The following is a 20786-nucleotide window of genomic DNA, read 5'->3' as shown; positions in this document are numbered from 1 at the left end:
CACAATACAAAAATAGCTTAAAGATTTGTCTCTGTCTGTGCTTTTCTTTACTATTATCTGTTTGCATGTCTGTCTGTACTTCATCTTTGTCTCAGGGCGGGGAGATAGCTTAGTTCATAGCAGTCCTCGGATTTACCCCCACGTTTGGCGAGGAATTTATTTCCCAGAGTCAACTTTGTGCAGACTCTCCTCTGTGTTTGAACACCCCTATGCATGCGCACGATAGGGATCCCAAGTTCACAGCAAAATTATCAGGGCTTGGAAGCATGAATACAAGCATGTGGGAAAAAGAAAAGAAAGAAATGGGCAGCGCCGTGCTGTACGGCAGCTTGCTTTTCCCAGGGAGAAAGCAGCCCCAATTCCCATGAGGGTAACCTCACAGGACTATATGATACCAATACCAAAACCAAATAGCTCCTGCCCCGTGTTCTACCACTCTCATACTCATTCCCTCCATCCATCTTCAGTTGTAACTCTTATCCTGCCTGTCTGTCATCAAGCAGTTTTTGACATTATCTCGTTTGCTTGTAGAGTAAATGAAAACGAATTCCTATTGATATTGCACGAGCTAGGCAGAGTTTTGTCCATTTCCAGACAGACAGTTGCACATTTTAGATGCTGTGTTTAGCTTTGACATAAGACATTTTAGATGCTGTGTTTAGCTTTGACATAAGACATTTTAGATGCTGTGTTTAGCTTTGACATAACACATTTTAGATGCTGTGTTTAGCTTTGACATAACACATTTTTGATGCTGTGAAGACATTTTTGATGCTGTGTTTAGCTTTGACATAACACATTTTAGATGCTGTGTTTAGCTTTGACATAACACATTTTAGATGCTGTGTTTAGCTTTGACATAAGACATTTTAGATGCTGTGTTTAGCTTTGACATAAGACATTTTAGATGCTGTGTTTAGCTTTGACATAACACATTTTTGACTCACATGCGAAGCAAAAGTGAGTCTATGTACTCACCCGAGTCGTCCGTCCGTCCGTCCGTCCGTCCGTCCGGACGTCCGTCCGGAAAACTTTAACGTTGGATATTTCTTGGACACTATTCAGTCTATCAGTACCAAATTTGGCAAGATGGTGTATGATGACAAGGCCCCAAAAAACATACATAGCATCTTGACCTTGCTTCAAGGTCAAGGTCGCAGGGGCCATAAATGTTGCCTAAAAAACAGCTATTTTTCACATTTTTCACATTTTCTCTGAAGTTTTTGAGATTGAATACCTCACCTATATATGATATATAGGGCAAAGTAAGCCCCATCTTTTGATACCAGTTTGGTTTACCTTGCTTCAAGGTCAAGGTCACAGGAGCTCTTCAAAGTTGGATTGTATACATATTTTGAAGTGACCTTGACCCTGAACTATGGAAGATAACTGTTTCAAACTTAAAAATTATGTGGGGCACATGTTATGCTTTCATCATGAGACACATTTGGTCACATATGATCAAGGTCAAGGTCACTTTGACCCTTATGAAATGTGACCAAAATAAGGTAGTGAACCACTAAAAGTGACCATATCTCATGGTAGAAAGAGCCAATAAGCACCATTGTACTTCCTATGTCTTGAATTAACAGCTTTGTGTTGCATGACCTTGGATGACCTTGACCTTGGGTCAAGGTCACATGTATTTTGGTAGAAAAAATGTGTAAAGCATGTGAGTCATATGGGCTTTGCCCTTCTTGTTTATGCTGTGTTTAGCTTTGACATGACTGCGTATTTCATTAAAAGTGGTTGTCTTGTATGTGTTTGTGCAGGGAAGGAAACTCGCAAGGATAAGCTGAAAGCCTTTAAGGACGCCCTGTCTTCGTTGCCAAAATGCAATTATGAAACCATGCGAGTGGTCTTTCAACACTTGAAAAAGTAGGTGTCCAAAGTTTGTGTGTGTGTGTTTTGTCCCTGCATGTGCTTGTGTGTGCACACATTTGGTCTGACTGTGTGTGTGTGTGTGTGTGTGTGCTTGTGTGTGTGTGTGTATGTGTGTGTGCGTGTTTGTGTGTATGTGTGTGTGCGTGTTTGTGTGTGTGTGTATGTTTAAAAGCACACTGTCTTGGGTGTGTGTATGTTTACATTCTTGTTTTACAACACTCAGTGTCTCTGTGGAATATCTGTTTGATATGGTCACCACTCAACTCAAGTTTGCTCTGCATTTCAAACCTATTGAGAGACAAAAGAATAATGATAATGAAACATTTATAAAGTGCTTCCCCACAGCTCGAAGCACTTTACAAGTTCAATCAAACATCAACACAATATATCCAATTTATTCAATTTGCATTAATAATGTCTCAAAAGATACCCATCTACGGGACTTTGTGAAGACGACTGCCATTTGCTTTCACTGCTGTGTGTTTTTAGTGTGGTGCAGTTCAGCGCAGAGAACCGCATGCAGACGCAGAACGTGGCCATCGTGTTTGGTCCCACACTGATGTGGGTGGGGGAGGGGGACTTCAACAAGATGGCCGTCATGACCGTCTACCAGAGCAAGGTCGTCGAGTTCCTCCTGCTGGAGTACGAAAACCTCTTCCGATAAAAGTGTCAAACGACTGGCCTGGTGGTGGTTGCTAGATTGCGAAAACCTTCAACGACTGAAATTGCGGTGGTTTAAGCTAAAGTACGAAAACCTCGTACAACTGAACTTGCTAGGTGTTTTGCTAGAGTGCAAAAACGTGTTGCACTGAAAGCCTGACTACTGAACTTGTTGTTTTGCCAGAGCACGGAAACCTCCAACAACTGAACTTGCCTACCTGTTCTAGTAAAGACCTCGTATCGGTGGTTTTGCTGGAGTTTGAAAACTTGTTCCAATGAAAATGCCTGACAACTGGGACTTGCAGCCTATTTCAGTGAAGACATTGGATTAGTGGTTTTGCAAGAGCACAATAATCTGTGACAACTGAATTGCCTGCCTGTTTTAGGAAGGACCTCGTATCAGTGGTTTTGCTGGAGTACCATAACTTTCAAGTGAAAATGCCTGACAACTGGACTTGGTACGTGTTCCTTGTGAACACTTTTTGTGAATGGATTTCTGGAGTATGGAAACTTTACCAAAGAAAATGTGACAAACGAATATGTAAACCTATTCTGATGAAAAATGGACTGTTTCAGCTGGAATATGAAAACTTGTTCCCAAAAGCAAGCAAGCAAACAAGCAAAAACACACACATATGTTGTGACCTGCTTTGGTTGAATATGAAAGTGCCGCAAGAAAAACATGAGAGCTGCTTTTCCTGGAATAAAAAAAAAATTGTTCTGATGAAAACATAGTGACAGTTTAAGCTGGATTACAAAAACCTGTTGTGATGGGAGCTAGAGGCATTTTGACGGGTTTCGCTGGATTATGCAAACTTGTTCCTGTGAAATCCGGTAATGACGGTTTTGCTTGAGTGTGAGAAGTGTTGCACTGAAAACAATGACAGCTCGATTTGTCGGGCTTTTACAGCGAAAATAAGCAATGACTGGATCAAGTAACACTGTCACTTAAGTGTTATAAATGAAAGAAAGGAGTAAGTGAGATCCATGAAAGCAGTCTGGTGGTGCTGTAGGCAATGACATGCATTCAATGACAAGACACTTTCATCCTCCATTTCTTCTCTAGTTTTCAAATGGGGGGGGGGGGGGGGGGGGGGGGGGGGGGGGGGGGGGGGGGGGGGGGGTGTTGAAAGTTATTATTTTTCTCAGCAATTCTTACAGTGGAACCCCCCTTTTAAGACACCCCAGTTTAAGACTCCACCCTTTGTAAGACCCTGTTTTCTCACATTTTCTGTTCATAAATTCTATAAATTTACCTCCATTTTAAGACTCCCTCCTTTTTAAGACCTGAATTTGTGGAGGTCTTAAAAGGGGGGTTCCACTGTATTGTCTAATGGGCCAGGACAATATCAGCTCAGCTATCACCGACTGTTTTGTATATATATTTAGAGCACTTGCAATTGCAGCCCTTCGGTGCTTAACCTTGTCAGAGCATTGGCATCGTTTGGTGTTAGTTCTCAGGGGAGGACTAGTTTCGCTGGTCAGAGAAACCGATTCCAAACAAAAGCCTAATGACTGGTTTTGTTGGACTAGGAAACTGGTTCCAATGAAAACATGATGATTGGTTTTGTTGGACTAGGAAACTGGTTCCAATGAAAACATGATTGGTTTTGCTGGACTTTCGAAACTTGTTCCAATGAAAACATAATGATTGGTTCTGCAGGAACATTTTCTTAACATTTCATGTCCATGGAGTTTCTTGTTTTGTTTTGCTGAAGCTAGCATGGGAAGGGGAGGCAGGAGTCAAACACATTCGTGTGTGTTCGTGTCAACAGCACCCTGTCCATAATCTGCTGCAGTGTGCCAAACTCTTCTTCCTCGGATACATACCTGCACTGACAGCAATCTAAAGGTGTGGGTGGAGACCTGGCTGCTACTTTGTTTTATGAAGTTTAAATCTCCATCTCTCCTCACCCTTGTTTTCTTCATATGTTTTATCCCGACTAATGCTTACCTCAGCTGTAACCCCCCTCCCCCTCACCCCCTTCCGCCTTTTTTTTCTACACATGCTTTATCCCAACTAATACTTACCCCTGCCCCCTTGCTTTGTTTTCACACACGCGCATATTATTCAATCTAATACTTACCTGTCCCAAGTCGGCTGTCATCATGCTTTTATCAGTTAAAGTCCTGCCACCTCTCCCCCCTCCCCTCTCTCCCCCCTCCCCTCTCTCCCCCCTCCCCTCTCTTCTCAATATGGCAGGGCTGTTTGACTGTATTCTCTGTATCTGTCTCTCTTTTCTTTCTTCTCTCTCACTTTCTTCTCTCTTCTCTTCTCTCTCTCTCTCTCTCTCTCTCTCTCTCTCTCTCTCTCTCTCTCTCTCTCTCTCTCTCTCTCTCTCTCTCTCTCTCTCTCTCTCTCTCTCTCTCTCTCTTTTTCCTTCTCTCATTCCACCTCCATTGTAGCTCACATTCCATTTTCTGTACTTATTTTTTCCTAGTTCTAAAAAGAACTGAGTCTATAATAAAGAAACAGGAAATAAAATTCAGCGTACAGAAATTATTATTGCACTTGTAACACATGTCTTTAAAGTGTATGGATATATACAGTGAATAGTGCAACTCCCAAAGTCTGTTATAATCGTGTGATGCTGTACAGTATTCTTCTCTCTTCCTGATTGTTAGTTGAGTTTGTTTCTTTCAGTCCTTCTGAGTCTTGGCATGCTTGTATTTTGTGTCTGTGATACCTTGTGCAAAGTTGTTAGATGTGAAGCTTTTCTCTTTACTTTCTGCTAAGTATTGAACCAGCCATCAGTCATTCTGTTATGTTTTCCCCTCAGAACACTGTGATAGTGCGTCTGTTCACTGGACACTTTTATATACTTTGTCTTCCAAATATACAATCAGCTCAATGATCGAAACAACACACTTCAGACAGATGCCAAAAGAAAAGTGCTAAAAATAGTAAAAAGAGTTGTTTTCTGGATATCAACGGTGTCTTCAAACAGTCTCGATCTGTAATGTATAAAATCATCAGTATTCCTTTTATTATCAAAACGGTTGAAGCACAAATGGCTCCTGTTTCTGAATGTTACTGTTGTCATAGTTCTGAAGAACTTGTTTTTAACATTTTTATACCCCCCCCCCCCCCTTCCCACCACCTCACTCGCACATATCCACACACTCACAGGGGGGGAGAGAAATTCAAGTTTTACGCCCTCACGGCAAAGCCATTAGGAGCATGTTCCCGGGTTTTAACCCGACTTTAGATGAGATACACATGTGTATGCGTGTTTAGGTGGTATCAGCCATCTGCACTTATGACAGAATGACCGAGGTCTTTTACGTACCATGTGGTGGTGACATGGGGGTGGGAGATGGATACCGTCTCTGGGTCTGCACATAAAGTTGACCCGCGTCTGTCCTGTCCCGGATTCGAACCAGCGACCTTTCGATCACAAGTCCAGTGCTCTGCCACATGAGCTACCCGGGCCCCCCACACTCACAGAAACCCCAGCAGATCCCTATAAGTATAACTGTAATCTTGATATAATGCCCAAGGATGTTGACATGCAGTGGAACCCCCTTTTAAGACACCCCCAATACAAGACTTCCTCCCTTTTAAGACCTTGTTTTTTTAACATTTTTTGTTCATAACCCCTGAAAATGTCCTCCGTTTTAAGACTCCCTCCTTTTTAAGACCTGATTTTCTCAGATTCTTTTTAGCCCCCCCCCCCCCCCCCCCCCCCCCCAAAAAAATCTTTTTACGATATCCCGACCGACCCTATTTTTTCGCGCGACCCTAGACTTTTTTTTGGCATTTGAGAAAGAAAGAAAAAAATTAAAAATTAAAAATTTAAAAAAAAAAATTGTTTTTTTGGAAAAATAACTTAAAAATATGGTTTTTTTGGGGAGAAAAAAAAATCCCGACCTACCGACCCTATTTTGTTTTGCCTATGTTACCGTAAACAGACTTTTTTTTGTTTTTTGCCTTAGGTCTTAGGTCTTAAAAGGGGAGTTCCACTGTACAACGGAAAACACCGGCATTCTATCTTGGCGCTGATCTTTCCCACCTTCTTGAGGAAAATGAAAAGACAGTCAATCTTCAACACGAAATGAGTCACTTGATGGTCAAATGATAGCTGTCTGACTTTGACATGACTTTATGGCTGTCAATCTTCAACACGAAATGAGTCACTTGATGGTCAAATGATAGCTGTCTGACTTTGACATGACTTTATGGCTGTCAATCTTCAACACGAAATGAGTCACTTGATGGTCAAATGATAGCTGTCTGACTTTGACATGACTTTATGGCTGTCAATCTTCAACACGAAATGAGTCACTTGATGGTCAAATGATAGCTGTCTGACTTTGACATGACTTTATTGCTGTCAATCTTCAACACGAAATGAGTCACTTGATGGTCAAATGATAGCTGTCTGACTTTGACATGACTTTATGGCTGTCTCAAGGTCACAAGTGGGTCTTGCGGAAATCTGCTTATTTTTTATTTCTGTATTATTGCCCAAAAAATGGAATCTTGATGTGTGTAATATCACTACTCCTGTTTAGGGACGAATATCAGTCTGTACTAGTTTGTCTGTCTTGGTGAACAACTAGGAGTGGGACACATGTTCTTGCACTAAAAGCAAATATGTAAGTGAATATTTAAAAAAAATAATTATCTTATCAATATTGTAAGCTGGGATTGTGATTGTGTGCCTGTGTGATCAGTATTGTAGGAATAAGCTGTTGTCCCCATTTCCATTTCTTTACAGTGTCCTTGATGTAGATATCATATATGTTTCTAGCAACGAAACTAAACCTGCCACTGGTAGGCAAGCGTGTGCATTCCATGATGGTGTCATTCCACTTTATGGATCTGGGCTAGTCGTGTCAAAACTGCAGTGCTTTTCGCCAAACAGGCGGGAGCTTCACAGAATGATTTGTATCTAGGTGTGTGTTACAAGTTGGTGTGCGTCAACGTATGTGTTGACAAAGAGCAGTTAGTAGGGAAGTGTAGTTGTGTGCACATGCACGTGTGTTAAGCTAGGTGCTGGCAGATAAAATTGGGTGGTCACAATAATTATTGCAATTTATATATATATATATATATATATATATGCATGTATGTATTCTTGTTGGTTTTCAGCGTTAGAGATAGGGACGGAATGGACTGTGTACTGTTGTACCGAGGTCGTTGGTGCAAATGTAAAGAGGACACGGTTTACCGTAATGATTCGTAGATTGAGCGTAAATGTATAGGAGTGAGTCTGCCTACAGAATGGATATCAGGATGTGAAATTGTTTTGAGTACGATGTGAGCATGTCGCTAGGTTATGTTTGTTCTTACTCCATGACATTACCTTACCTTACCTTACCTTTCCTTAATGATCATACCTACCTTACATTAATTAATATACCTACATTACCTTAATTACCATACCTACCTTACATTTGAGCTGTTCTGCAGTCTGCATTCCTTTCCGTTCCTAGCTTAGTGTTACAGGTAAGGTGCCCAGGTACTGTGCCAATGTCATCACTCGGTCACAGGAAGGTAGATGTGGATGTAGTTTGACGTAATGTAAGTTGCACGGTGTTATAGATGCATATTGTTTTGTTTCAAAATTGTAAGATCGGAACACTAACAGCTAGCCATGCATGTTGTTTTGTTTCACAAACCTTAAGATCGGAACACTAACAGCTAGCCATGCATGTTGTTTTGTTTCACAAACCTTAAGATCGGAACACTAACAGCTAGCCATGCATGTTGTTTTGTTTCACAAACCTTAAGATCGGAACACTAACAGCTAGCCATGCATGTTGTTTGGTTTCACAAACCTTAAGATCGGAACACTAACAGCTAGCCATGCATGTTGTTTTGTTTCACAAACCTTAAGATCGGAACACTAACAGCTAGCCATGCATGTTGTTTTGTTTCACAAACCTTAAGATCGGAACACTAACAGCTAGCCATGCATGTTGTTTTGTTTCACAAATCTTAAGATCGGAACACTAACAGCAAGCCATGCATGTTGTTTTGTTTCACAAACCTTAAGATCGGAACACTAACAGCTAGCCATGCATGTTGTTTTGTTTCACAAACCTTAAAATCGGAACACTAACAGCTAGCCATGCATGTTGTTTTGTTTCAGAAACCTTAAGATCGGAACACTAACAGCTAGCCATGCATGTTTTGTTTCAAAATTGTAAGATCGGAACTCTAAGTCGAACAGCTACCTGTTGCTTTCTGTATCGTTTCACAAACCATATGGTCGGAACACTATCAATTAGCCATGCTTACAATACAATACAATACAATACGACATTAATACTTTATTATACTTTATTATTGTTTATTTTCACAATCCAAAAGTTCTGATCACTGACAGCTAGCCATGTTTGTTGTATCATTTGACAATCCTCAAGGTTGCAACACTAAGAGCTAGTCATGTAAGTTAACAAGGAGTGGTCCAGGAAGGGTTAGGGGAGGGGGGTGAGGGTCAGTGTTATAGGAAAGAAGTGTTGTTTGTTTTAACTTGTGTGTGGGTATGTGGGTTTGTTTTCTTTACCACTTTTAGAGTAAACTACTGGGAGGTATTTTTTTATGGAAACAGTCAAAGTGTTGTGGGCGGGAAATAGCTCAGTCGGTAGCGGCGCTGGCTTCCATCCCAAAGTCAACTTTGTGCAGACTTTCTTCGGTGTCTGAACACCCTCGTGTGCACGCATGCGCAGGCTAAGGAACCCCAGTTTTACGGGAAAGTCTCCGGGCTTGGAAACATGAGTACAGGCATGCGGAAAAAGAAGAAGAAAATGGGGGAGTGTATGGCAGCTCGCTTTCCCCAGAGAGAAACTAGCCGAATTTCCATGAGGGTTACCTCACAGGACTATATACAATCCTTATCCTTATACTTAATATAGAGAGAGTCCAAGGGGAGCTTCACCTGTCCTTGTCAAGGTTTTATTTGTCATTTTCTGTCCTAGTTGGAGTTGTCCCATGTGCTAAAAACGCATTAAATGATGTACATGTTACGGTGTTGCGACACTGATTTTATAAATTAAACAAACGCCATATACGTTTAAGCCATAATAACTGTCATGTTTTGTTTTCCTTCTCTGAGTTTTAAAGTTCTGGAGATGCCAAAGAAAAGGCACAATTGCCATGTTACATGATATTGAGTGTGTGAGTGTTTGTGCATGTGTTTGTGTGTGTGTGTGTGTGTGTGTGTGTGTGTGTGTTCAATGGTCAGAGAATTTTAAGTTTTCTGTCCACCTTTCCTTAATAAAGAATCACTTTTAACGTACGGATTTCAGCTCGTAGATGCACACTGATGTAAAACATATAGACGGCTCACGTTCCAGAATATACAACAAACAAGTCGCGTAAGGCGAAATTACTACATTTAGTCAAGCTGTGGAACTCACAGAATGAAACTGAACGCACTGCATTTTTTCACAATGACGGTAGTCTGCTGCTCGTGTTAAACGCAGTGAAACTGACGAGACTGTTTCGCGCGGTAGTGGTTTCGCTGTGCTGCATAGCACGCTTTTCTGTACCTCTCTTCGTTTTAACTTTCTGAGCGTGTTTTTAATCTAAACATATCATATCTATATGTTTTTGGAATCAGGAACCGACAAGGAATAAGATGAAATTGTTTCTAAATCGATTTCGAAAATTTAATTTTGATCATACTTTTTATATTTTTATTTTTCACAGCTTGTTTTTAATCCGAATATAACATATTTATATGTTTTTGGAATCAGAAAATGATGAAGAATAAGATGAACGTAAATTTGGATCGTTTTATTTTTTTTTTATTTTTTTTTTTACAATTTTCAGATTTTTAATGACCAAAGTCATTAATTAATTTTTAAGCCTCCAAGCTGAAATGCAATTCTGAAGTCCGGCTTTCGTCGAAGATTGCTTTACAAAAATTTCAATCAATTTGATTGAAAAATGAGGGTGTGACAGTGCCGCCTCAACTTTTACAAAATGCCGGATGTGACGTCATCAAAGACATTTATCGAAAAAATTAAAAAAACGTCCGGGGATATCATTCCCAGGAACTCTCATGTAAAATTTCAAAAAGATCGGTCCAGTAGTTTAGTCTCAATCGCTCTACACACACACACACAGACACAAGGGCGGATCAATTCACTTTGGAGGGGGGGGTTACAAAATGACTGCGAAGATACAAGTTGAAGGCGCCTAAGCCTCTAGGGGGGTTCCGGGGGCATGCCCCCCCGGAAATTTTTTTAATCCAAAGAAGCAAAATAGAGCTATCTGGTGCATCCTGAGCCAATAAATTACCTCTTTTCTGGGGGGGTGGGGGGGGGGGTTACGTAACCCGTGTAACCCCCCCCAGATCCGCCCTTGCAGACAGACACACACACACACACATACACCACGACCCTCGTCTCGATTCCCCCTCTATGTTAAAACATTTAGTCAAAACTTGACTAAATGTAAAACTGAAGCAATGAATGTTATTGTATGGAACGTTTCATTGTAGACAAAAAGAAACATTCACCAGTACGTCGACATAATGATCTTTGCAGTGGACATGCATTAAACAAATTATGAGCTAAATGAAAAAAATAACTTTATCTAACTATGCGTGGATTTTGACCTGAAGATGGTGAGAAGCGAAAGGAATCCTATTTACGTGTGTGTGTGTGTGAGGGTGGGTTTTTGTGAGGGGGGAAGAATCCTTTTGCCTCTCGCCATCCTGAGGTGACCACGATTCATGTCGTTGAATTAAATGTTCCATAAGCTAACCTTTCTTGTTGTTTTTATTGCTGCACATTGTGTTGATTATGCAAATGCTTTTGTGAGTGTGATGGCAACATCGCTTGGACAATGCACTGAAAGACTATATGTATAGCCCAAATGTCAGTATGCCTCTCACTACAAATTCCCACCAACCAAGAAAAAGTTGATAGAATAGGCCACGGTCGAAAGATCGTGTAGGTTACCTAGCTCAAAGTTAGGCTAGGATAGCAACTGATCAAAAGATCAGACAAAGGCTCAACAGCCTAAGTACCAATCTGTCAACATATCATATCATATCATATCAAGATGAGTTGAGAGGCAGAGTCCCCAAACACAAGTTGCTCCCTTTGGGAAAAAAACTCTGTCGGGGTTTGTATGGGTTGTGAAAGAGTGAGTACCCCGCCCTTGCTTATGCACTGACAAATATTGACATGTGCTTCCTGTACGCGTGTTTGAGACACACACCCTCGCTAGTGACTGGCCTGTAATGTCCGAGTAAAATCATGGGAAAAGATTTTAGTCAAGCAGTATGTAAGAAATGTTAAGTCCTTTGTACTGGAAACGTGCATTCTCCCAGTAAGGTAATTCATTGTACTACGTTGCAAGCCCCTGGAGCAAATTTTTGATTAGTGCTTTTGTGAAGAAGAAACAATTGACAAGTGGCTCTATCCCATCACCCCCCCTTCCCTCCGTCGCGATATAACCTTGAACGGTTGAAAACGACGTTAAACACCAAATAAAGAAAGAAAGAAAGAAAGGGTGCTCACTCTTTCACAACCCATGCAAACCCGACAGAGTTATTTCCGGAATTCGTCGAATGAGACGGCGACAAAAGGTCGTGCCTACTGACAATCTGATCATGCCCAAACTATTCAGACCAACATGGATGTGAAAAGTCACTTCAATTATTTGATATTGCCTTCTGCAAACACAGGGCATGCCAAGAAGCTGATAACGAACACAGGAGCTTGTATCAAATCGCCGGTCGATCATTATTTACATTCTACTACTACCATATACTACTACTATATACTAGTATATAGTAGTAAGTAGTATATGGTAGTAGTAGAATGTAAATAATGATCGACCGGCGATTTGATACAAGCTCCTGTGATAACGAAGTGCACAAAGGGCTGTTTTTAGTGAAAGGTGTTTCGTGCGTGACACTTTCTTCAACGACAGGAAATTAGAGGATGATTTTCCCTCTACACAAAATACACATAAAGTTACACTGCTTCTGCTATTTCAGTTGGACAAACAAGTTTCAGTTTCAACAAGTGTCGACAGTGAAAAGACAGATTCACTTCATTAACAAAAGTGTACCCGTTATGTCATTTGTAACACGGGTATGAAAAAGTCCCCTTTTTGTTTTGTCAAATTTACGAGTCTAATAATTTGTTTAATTTGTCTTTTTGTGTCATTTTTACATTTAGTCAAGTTTTGACTAAATGTTTTAACATAGAGGGGGAATCGAGACGAGGGTCGTGGTGTATGTGTGTGTGTGTGTCTGTGTGTCTGTCTGTGCGTGTGTGCGTGTGTGTGTGTGTGTAGAGCGATTCAGACCAAACTACTGGACCGATCTTTATGAAATTTGACATGAGAGTTCCTGGGAACAGAGACATACATGTCTCTGCTGGGAATGATATCCCCGGACGAGTTTTTCTTTTTTTCGATAAATACTTTTGATGAGCAAAATTTCCTGGCAAAATTGTATAGGCATAGATAAAAATGTCCACCAAATACCCGTTTGACTTGGAATAATAGGCCGTGAAAGGTGAATGTTCGCCTAATAGGCTTGAAGTTTGCTGGTCGATGTGAATGCGTTATTTTTGTGTGTACCAAAAAAATGTGTGTTTGTCTGTCTGTCTGTAAAAAAATTCCATTTCAAACGGCAGAAATTAATATGTAAAGCGCGGAGAGCACAGTTGTGGTTCGCGCTATATAAGCTTTCCATAATAATAATAATAATAATAATGACGTCATATCCGGCTTTTTGTAAAAGTTGAGGCGGCACTGTCACACCCTCATTTTTCAATCAAATTGATTGAAATTTTTGTAAAACAATCTTCGACGAAGGCCAGACTTTGGTATTGCATTTCCGCTTGGCGGCTTAAAAATTAATTAATGACTTTGGTCATTAAAAATCTGAAAATTGTAATAATTTTTTTTTTAATATAAAACGATCCAAATTTACGTTCATCTTATTCTACATCATTTCCTGATTCCCAAAACATATAAATATGTTATATTTGGATTAAAAACAAGCTCTGAAAATTAAAAATATAAAAATTATGATCAAAATTAAATTTCCGAACTATTTCAATGTTTGTTTCAGTTTCTCCGTCTATTTAAATGTTTGTTCCAGTTTCTCTGGCTATTTCAATGTTTGTTCCAGTTTCTCTGGCTATTTCAATGTTTGTTCCAGTTTCTCTGGCTATTTCAATGTTTGTTCCAGTTTCTCTGGCTATTTCAATGTTCGTTTCAGTTTCTCTGGCTATTTCAATGTTCGTTTCAGTTTCTCTGGCTATTTCAATGTTCGTTTCAGTTTCTCTGGCTATTTCAATGTTCGTTTCAGTTTCTCTGGCTATTTCAATATTTATTTAACCTTTTTTTCAATGTTTGCTTCAGTTTCTCCAGCTATTTCAGCAGTCAGTTGTTCTCCAGCTATTTCAATGTTTGTTGTATTTACGAGAAAAAGGTGTTTTGTTTCTCCAGCTAGTTCAATGTTTGTTGTTTTTACGGAAGAAAATAGTTTAGTTTTTTTTATCTCCAGCTATTTCAATGTTTGTTGTATTTACTATTAAAAAAATGTTTTCTTTCAGTTTCTCCAGCTGTTTCCAGGGGCGGACGAGGGGGGGGGGGGGGAGGGGGCACAGGGGGCACGTGCCCCCCCCCCCCCCCCCCCGAAAAAAAAAGAAGAAGAAAAAAAAAGATTTTTCTATGCTGATTCTATGACCATTTCTAAGTTCAAATGGCACCAGATGGCACCATTTTGCTTCTTTGGGCAACATTTTTTCCGGGGGGACATGCCCCCGGACTCCCCTAGCAAATTCGGGCGCTTCGCGCCCATCACATTCACTTTCGATTCAAAGTGCCCCCCCCCCCCCCCCCCCCCCCTTACAAAGCAACTGATCCGCCCCTGTGTTTCAAGTATGAATTGTTTTTACGAGAGAAATAACAAGTCTGTTTTTCTCGAGCTATTTAAATTATGGTTGTATATACGAGAAATATGTGTACTATGCACACTTAATAAAGAACTATGGCAATGAGTCAGGTGTTCAGTCTCTTTGTCTCTTCTTTGTTGTTTTGTTTCGTGTTGTTGTAAGTTGTAGTAGTTTGACCTTATTGTTTTAGTTCAAGTACAGCTCGTTCACCAGTAGCAAAGACTCACTCAGTCCGTCAGTGTTTCTGAGTGTGTGTGATGGGGGGGGGGGGGGGGGGGGGGGGGGGGGGGGACCTCTCCCGTGACCGGCCACCTGCAATGTGCGGACAGGTTTGCACTGGCCCTAGGGTGTCCGTTCATGAGAGGGACTGCTGTAGCAGTAAAACTAGTGTGATACATAAGTAATCAATTTATCCACTTGACTATGTTCACAACAGGACTTATCACTCTTCTTTGCATGTGTGTATGCCTACGTATTTTCAAATACTCTGCAACACATGTAACCCAAATACAACATGTGCCCGTACAATACCGTTTCTTTTATGAAAACATTGCTTCGGCCATGTTGATTTTAATCAACCAATTTTCTTGTCCATCTTAACACGCACTCGCACAGGCACTCACAAACACGAACTCTCTCTCTCTCTCTTTCTCTCTCAGTCTCTCTCTGTCACACACACACACAGGCACTCACAAACACGAACTCTCTCTCTCTCTCTCTTTCTCTCTCAGTCTCTCTCTGTCACACACACACACAGGCACTCACAAACACGAACACTCTCTCTCTCTCTCTCTTTCTCTCTCAGTCTCTCTCTGTCACACACACACACAGGCACTCACAAACACGAACTCTCTCTCTCTCTCTCTTTCTCTCTCAGTCTCTCTCTGTCACACACACACACAGGCACTCACAAACACGAACTCTCTCTCTCTCTCTCTTTCTCTCTGTCTCTCTCTGTCACACACACACACAGGCACTCACAAACACGAACTCTCTCTCTCTCTCTCTCTTTCTCTCTCAGTCTCTCTCTGTCACACACACACACAGGCACTCACAAACACGAACTCTCTCTCTCTCTCTTTCTCTCTCAGTCTCTTTCTGTCACACACAAACACAGGCACTCACAAACACGAACTCTCTCTCTCTCTCTCTCTCTCTCTCTCTCTCTCTCTCTCTCTCTCTCTCTCTCTCTCTCTCTCTCTCTCTCTCTCACACACACACACAGGCACTCACAAACACGAACTCTCTCTCTCTCTCTTTCTCTCTCTCTCTGTCACACACACACACAGGCACTCACAAACACGAACTCTCTCTCTCTCTGTCACACACACACACACACACACACACACACACACACACACACACACACACACGCAGATTATGTGTGAGCCCCGAAGCTTCGTTTATCTCTGACCGATGCTTCCATTTGCTGATCAGCAAAGAAACTGACAAGATGACAACGGCTCTCGCTGGTGCCTGCGTGCCTCCCGATTGTCTTGTTAAAACAGATTCTTCTTTGAAAGTCATCTTCTCTCGCGATTGTAGACTCGGAAGCGAATGAATGTTTTAGTTTAGGTACGAAACATATCGCAATGATTTTTGTTTGTGTGCACACAGGTCAGAATGTACTTTGTAGGCAGCACACATAGGCACACACGCACGCACACACACGCACATAATCGCACACACAGGCAGACGGGCGGGAGGGAAGACGAAAAAACAGGTAGGAAGACAAATGACAGAAACGGAGATGAAATAAGGACAGAAAGTAGACGTGTACAACCAACTGTTTTTTTCAAATTCTGCATGCATTGATTTTTTTTAATAATCTGCACTCGAAAACAATCTTTGTGAAGTTGAAATTCATTCAAATAAAGAGAAATTATGGCCACTGTGTATTTTTTAAGCACAGGCACTGCACCACGAAAACAGTGTTCACTCGAAACAGGGGACACGCCTTTTGCTGGAAAAATACGTACACTTTATGAAAGAAAGTTGTAAAGAAAGTTTTACACAATGATTTGTGATCAGGAAAACTGTTTTTTGCACCAAATTTCCTTCGATGTGTCTAGTTTTCTCGATTTAGGGGAATATGGACCGGCTCCTAATATGGACCACCTCCTGTTCTGACAAACTAACGACGCTAGAGCACTCAAAACAATTTCATTCGCTTTATTCACCCTCTTTGGATGAGTTGCACATGTCAAAACAGTTGCAGAAACACAAACCTCAAAACCGTTAGGCTTTTTCGCTTTTTTTCACTTTTGGCAGCGTTCACTCTAAATTTGCCGCTTAAAACGGACTCGTTTCTGTCCACAGCCAAAGCTTTCATAACACAAAAATGGCTATATATGACAGCTAAGGCAGTATTTGTTTACATTTTAACAGTGTGTACCCCGAGTTTCTACTGCAAACAAAAAATAATAGCAAAACCTCAAAGTATGTGTGAGTCCCCTAATATGGACCACCTTCAACAAATCGAAGAAAGTAAAAACTAAAGGCAATTTTAATTAATTCATTAAGAAGCTTGCTGAAAATAACCTATAACTAGCCCTCGAGATTTAAAAAAAATATAACAAATAGTCTTTTTTTGGTGGAAGTTGATAATTTCACTTATTTTCACTCTGTTTTTGATAAGCTTCTTCAGTTTCCTGGTGTGCTTCAAATAATGCTCTCATCAACCCGAAACAGCTAAATCTAAAGCATATTTGAATTAGTCTGACTTGCACACTAAGTTGTATCATGTTATTTTGAAGTATAGGGGGCTTTTTACAGTGATTCGTGAAGGCCGCTTCACTGGTCCTTATTGGGCGCCCAGGCTCCTAATATGGACCATTTGTGACTTTTTCTGTATTTAATTTTTGCTGAAGGTCTATCAAAGCTATTTCGCTCTAATTAGGCCCAACTGTTCAACTAAGAGAGAAGGACTACCAACCACAAAATGAAACTTCTTCGCAAGAAAACAAGCTAGTTATCAGCAATAAACAAAAAGTGGTCCATATTAGGAGCCCTTCCCCTATAATGTTGAAAATTGCAGAAAATCTTTGAAACAGACTACAGTTTTTGAAACGGACTGCTGAATCTAGGGGTCCTTAACGTCCTCACAGGAATGAACTAGAAGGGGGGAGTTTACGTCCTCTCAGAAACTATTTCTATTTGGGACATGAGTTGGTGACTGGAGCTAAGGCCACAGGAATGATACGCTTTTACGCTTTTTAGGTTTATGGAAAATTCTGTATGATGCTAGATATGGCTTTCCCAATCTAACGTATGAAAGAATCCATTGTTATTCAGCGAAGTAAGACATTTTCCGGATTACAGTGGTTTTATTGTTTGTAAATCCACTTGATAAACATTGTTGCAAAACAAATTCGACCATCCTCTGACGGCATGAGTTTACGTAAGCATTTGCTCGAAAAATTGTTGGTGACCGAGATCGTTCAAAATGGCTGCGAAGTTGCGAGGTTGGTGTGTTTGATCTGCATTTTGGAGTCTTTCGCTCACTCTGGTGACCGGCACGGTTGGCCTAGTGGTAAGGCGTCCGCCCCGTGATCGGGAGGTCGTGGGTTCGAACCCCGGCCGGGTCATACCTAAGACTTTAAAATTGGCAATCTAGTGGCTGCTCCGCCTGGCGTCTGGCATTATGGGGTTAGTGCTAGGACTGGTTGGTCCGGTGTCAGAATAATGTGACTGGGTGAGACATGAAGCCTGTGCTGCGACTTCTGTCTTGTGTGTGGCGCACGTTATATGTCAAAGCAGCACCGCCCTGATATGGCCCTTCGTGGCGGTCGGCTGGGCGTTAAGCAAACAAACAAACAAACACTCTGGTGCTAATGTAAGTGATCAGAACGGTAAGATTAACGAAAGAACCACCAAGAAATCGTATTATCAGCAGGGGGCACACTATTTTTCAAGTCTCAATGATCGTGAGTATTTTTTTAAGAAAAGATATTCAACAAAAAAAGGCTACGAATTCTTCAAAATTGCGGTGCACCTCGAGGCCGATGTCTGTTCTTTAATCGTAGGTCAGTTTTTAACACCAACCGAACAACGCAAAAGACACGTTCGAACTGCCTAACTGCAGAAGGTGAAAGCGTGTTATTTTGTCTCCCTGTTTGGGGGATTACCGATATTCCGCGAGAGTGACCTTTCCTTAGCTTGGTTATGTCAACAGAAAGCAGTTTGGCAGACAGAAAAAAATAGTGATATGGGAGTTAACGGTCCATTGTAAAATTGATATTGGCACGGTCATGTCCATCTTTAACTGAACAGCAACTGATGCCCAAGGCTGTCATGGATCGAGCGTTGTTCACTGGCCGCTAGGTCACAGTACTTTCTGTATGTCACTCCATGGAAAGTTCATTCTAATTGTTCAATTGGACCTCTTTTCTTGGGCCTAAAAAAAAATAGGTGTGGTTACGGTAACCCGACCTACCCTATTTTTAGGGGCCGATCCTATAACTTTTTATTACATTTGTCAAAAAACAAAAAACAAAAAAAAAAACAGTGCAAAAAACGCAATGAAAGCAAAAGCGCCCGTATCGCACACTTATTTCCCTGTCAAGTAGGTTTAATTTGTACACATTAGAAAAAAAAAGTAAAAAAAAAAAAATAGTTATTGCCTACCTACCTACCCTATTTTTTTTGGCTATGTTACCGTAACCACACCTAATTTTTTTTTTTTTTTGGGCCTTACTTACAGAAATAGCCGATGGGCCGAAGCTTGTATTGTCACCGCCAAAACTCGGGCTCCATTTAATGAGACCCAACACCGACACATGCACAGCCTAGCGGTGACCTTACCATTGATTTTCTTCTGCTAATATGACGAAGTCACCGAGACAGACTTCTTTTTCAAAATTCTCTGTCAGTTCCTGCAAGGTGTGACACAATGTTTTACGTGACGTAATGCTTCGCATTGTCACGTCTTCTCCACCTTTTCTCAGTCGCTTATGACGTCAGAGATGTCACTTTGGAATACAGGGTCAAGAAGAAAAGTCTTTGAAAAAGTTTGTTCAGTCGACGTCGTTTGTGATCAATAGTCGTAGGGCTGGCGGAGACTGGCAGTGCCGTCAGAGCACGGGCGACAGGCGCACTGGGTGGCCACCCCGACGTGGATGACGAGGTTCTTGTCGCGGCCCGGGCAGCGGAACCTGATGCGCCGGTAGGTCATGCTGTGCGGCTTGCAGCACGTGCAGTAGGCCACGCGCCTCAGCTCCTGGCGCTCCACGTCCCACTGCGGCACGGAGCGTGAGTGGCACGTGCCCTGGCACGACTGGCTGCGGACCACGCGCCGGACACAGTCTGGAGGCTGCAGCACCTTGACCACCTCTAGCTGCTGGCACGTCTCGCTCGCCGAGAACCACTCTCCTCGCCCCGCCTGGGTCATGGAGCCCGTCCCGCGCCGCACCCGGCTCCACTCGTCACCCCACGTTTCCTGCCCCCCAGAGCCTCCCGCTTTGGGGGTGTTGAGTGTTCGCCCCGTAGAGCTGGAGTTGTTGAGTGTTCGCCCCGTAGAGCTGGAGGTGTTGAGTGTTCGCCCCGTAGAGCTGGAGGTGTTGAGTGTTCGCCTCGTAGAGCTGGAGGTGTTGAGTGTTCGCCTCGTAGAGCCGCTCGCTGTGGAGGTGTTGAGTGTTCGCCCCGTAGAGCCGCTCGCTGTAGAGGTGTTGATTGTTCGCCCCTTACAGCCGCTCGCTGTGGAGGTGTTGAGTGTTCGCCCCGTAGAGCTGCCAACTCTGGTGTTGTTGAGTGTTGGCTCCGCAGAGCCGCTTGCGGTGAAGGTGTTTAGTTCTCGCCCTGCACGACTCCCCCATGTGGAGAAGGACAAGGAGGTGACCGTTTTTGCCTCGGCCTGATGAAGACCTTCGCTTCTCGCAGTCTTTGATGACCACGCAGAAACTGTTGCGGCGGCCTGCTCCCGATCATGGATTGTGTCCGGTGATTGATGGGTAAGGTGGAAGACGGTGGTCGTTGTGTTGACGGCAATGGCGTGGGGCGATCGGGCAGGCAGAGAAGGCAGACTGCTCGCGACTTTCCACTCACTGGCCCACCACGGCTGCCCCTGCTGCATCGACCACTCCGCGTGTCCCGTGTCATCAAGGCCTTGCGATGACGTCATATTCAGCTTGACGTTTCTCTCGTCCTGTGGAGTGACGTCATTTCTGTCTATGGGTTTGACCACTGAGATCGTCTGTTTGTCAGTATTGATTTTTGATTCCAGTAGAGAAGGTACCGACTTCGGGAACTGTAAGGATTTAGTGCGAAAGGTCTTTTTCACTTCATTTAATATAGTTGTGGTTTGACTTTTTCTCGGAAACAAATTCACCGATATTGCGTCACGGGGTGGAATTGCGACACGCCCA

At 42.2% G+C, this 20786-nt stretch overlaps 1 protein-coding gene across 6 annotated transcripts in view; it reads left to right on the top strand.

Annotated features, from left to right (window-relative positions):
• Positions 1-3634, top strand: part of LOC138981316 (rho GTPase-activating protein 15-like) — a 49861-nt gene extending 46227 nt beyond the window's left edge. For all 6 annotated transcript variants that reach the window (XM_070354195.1, XM_070354193.1, XM_070354194.1 and 3 more), the window contains 2 exons: positions 1773-1878; positions 2374-3634. In XM_070354195.1, the coding sequence (XP_070210296.1) occupies positions 1773-1878; positions 2374-2548 (281 nt within the window). In that variant the 3' untranslated portion in view covers positions 2549-3634. The remainder of the gene's footprint in view (positions 1-1772; positions 1879-2373) is intronic.
• Positions 3635-20786: the final 17152 nt, after the last annotated feature.

The sequence above is a fragment of the Littorina saxatilis genome, linkage group LG12 (genome assembly GCF_037325665.1).
Source record: "Littorina saxatilis isolate snail1 linkage group LG12, US_GU_Lsax_2.0, whole genome shotgun sequence".
NCBI lineage: Eukaryota > Metazoa > Mollusca > Gastropoda > Littorinimorpha > Littorinidae > Littorina > Littorina saxatilis.
The sequence above is the reverse complement of the archived record's forward strand: the minus strand, read 5'-3'. Positions and strand labels throughout refer to the sequence as shown.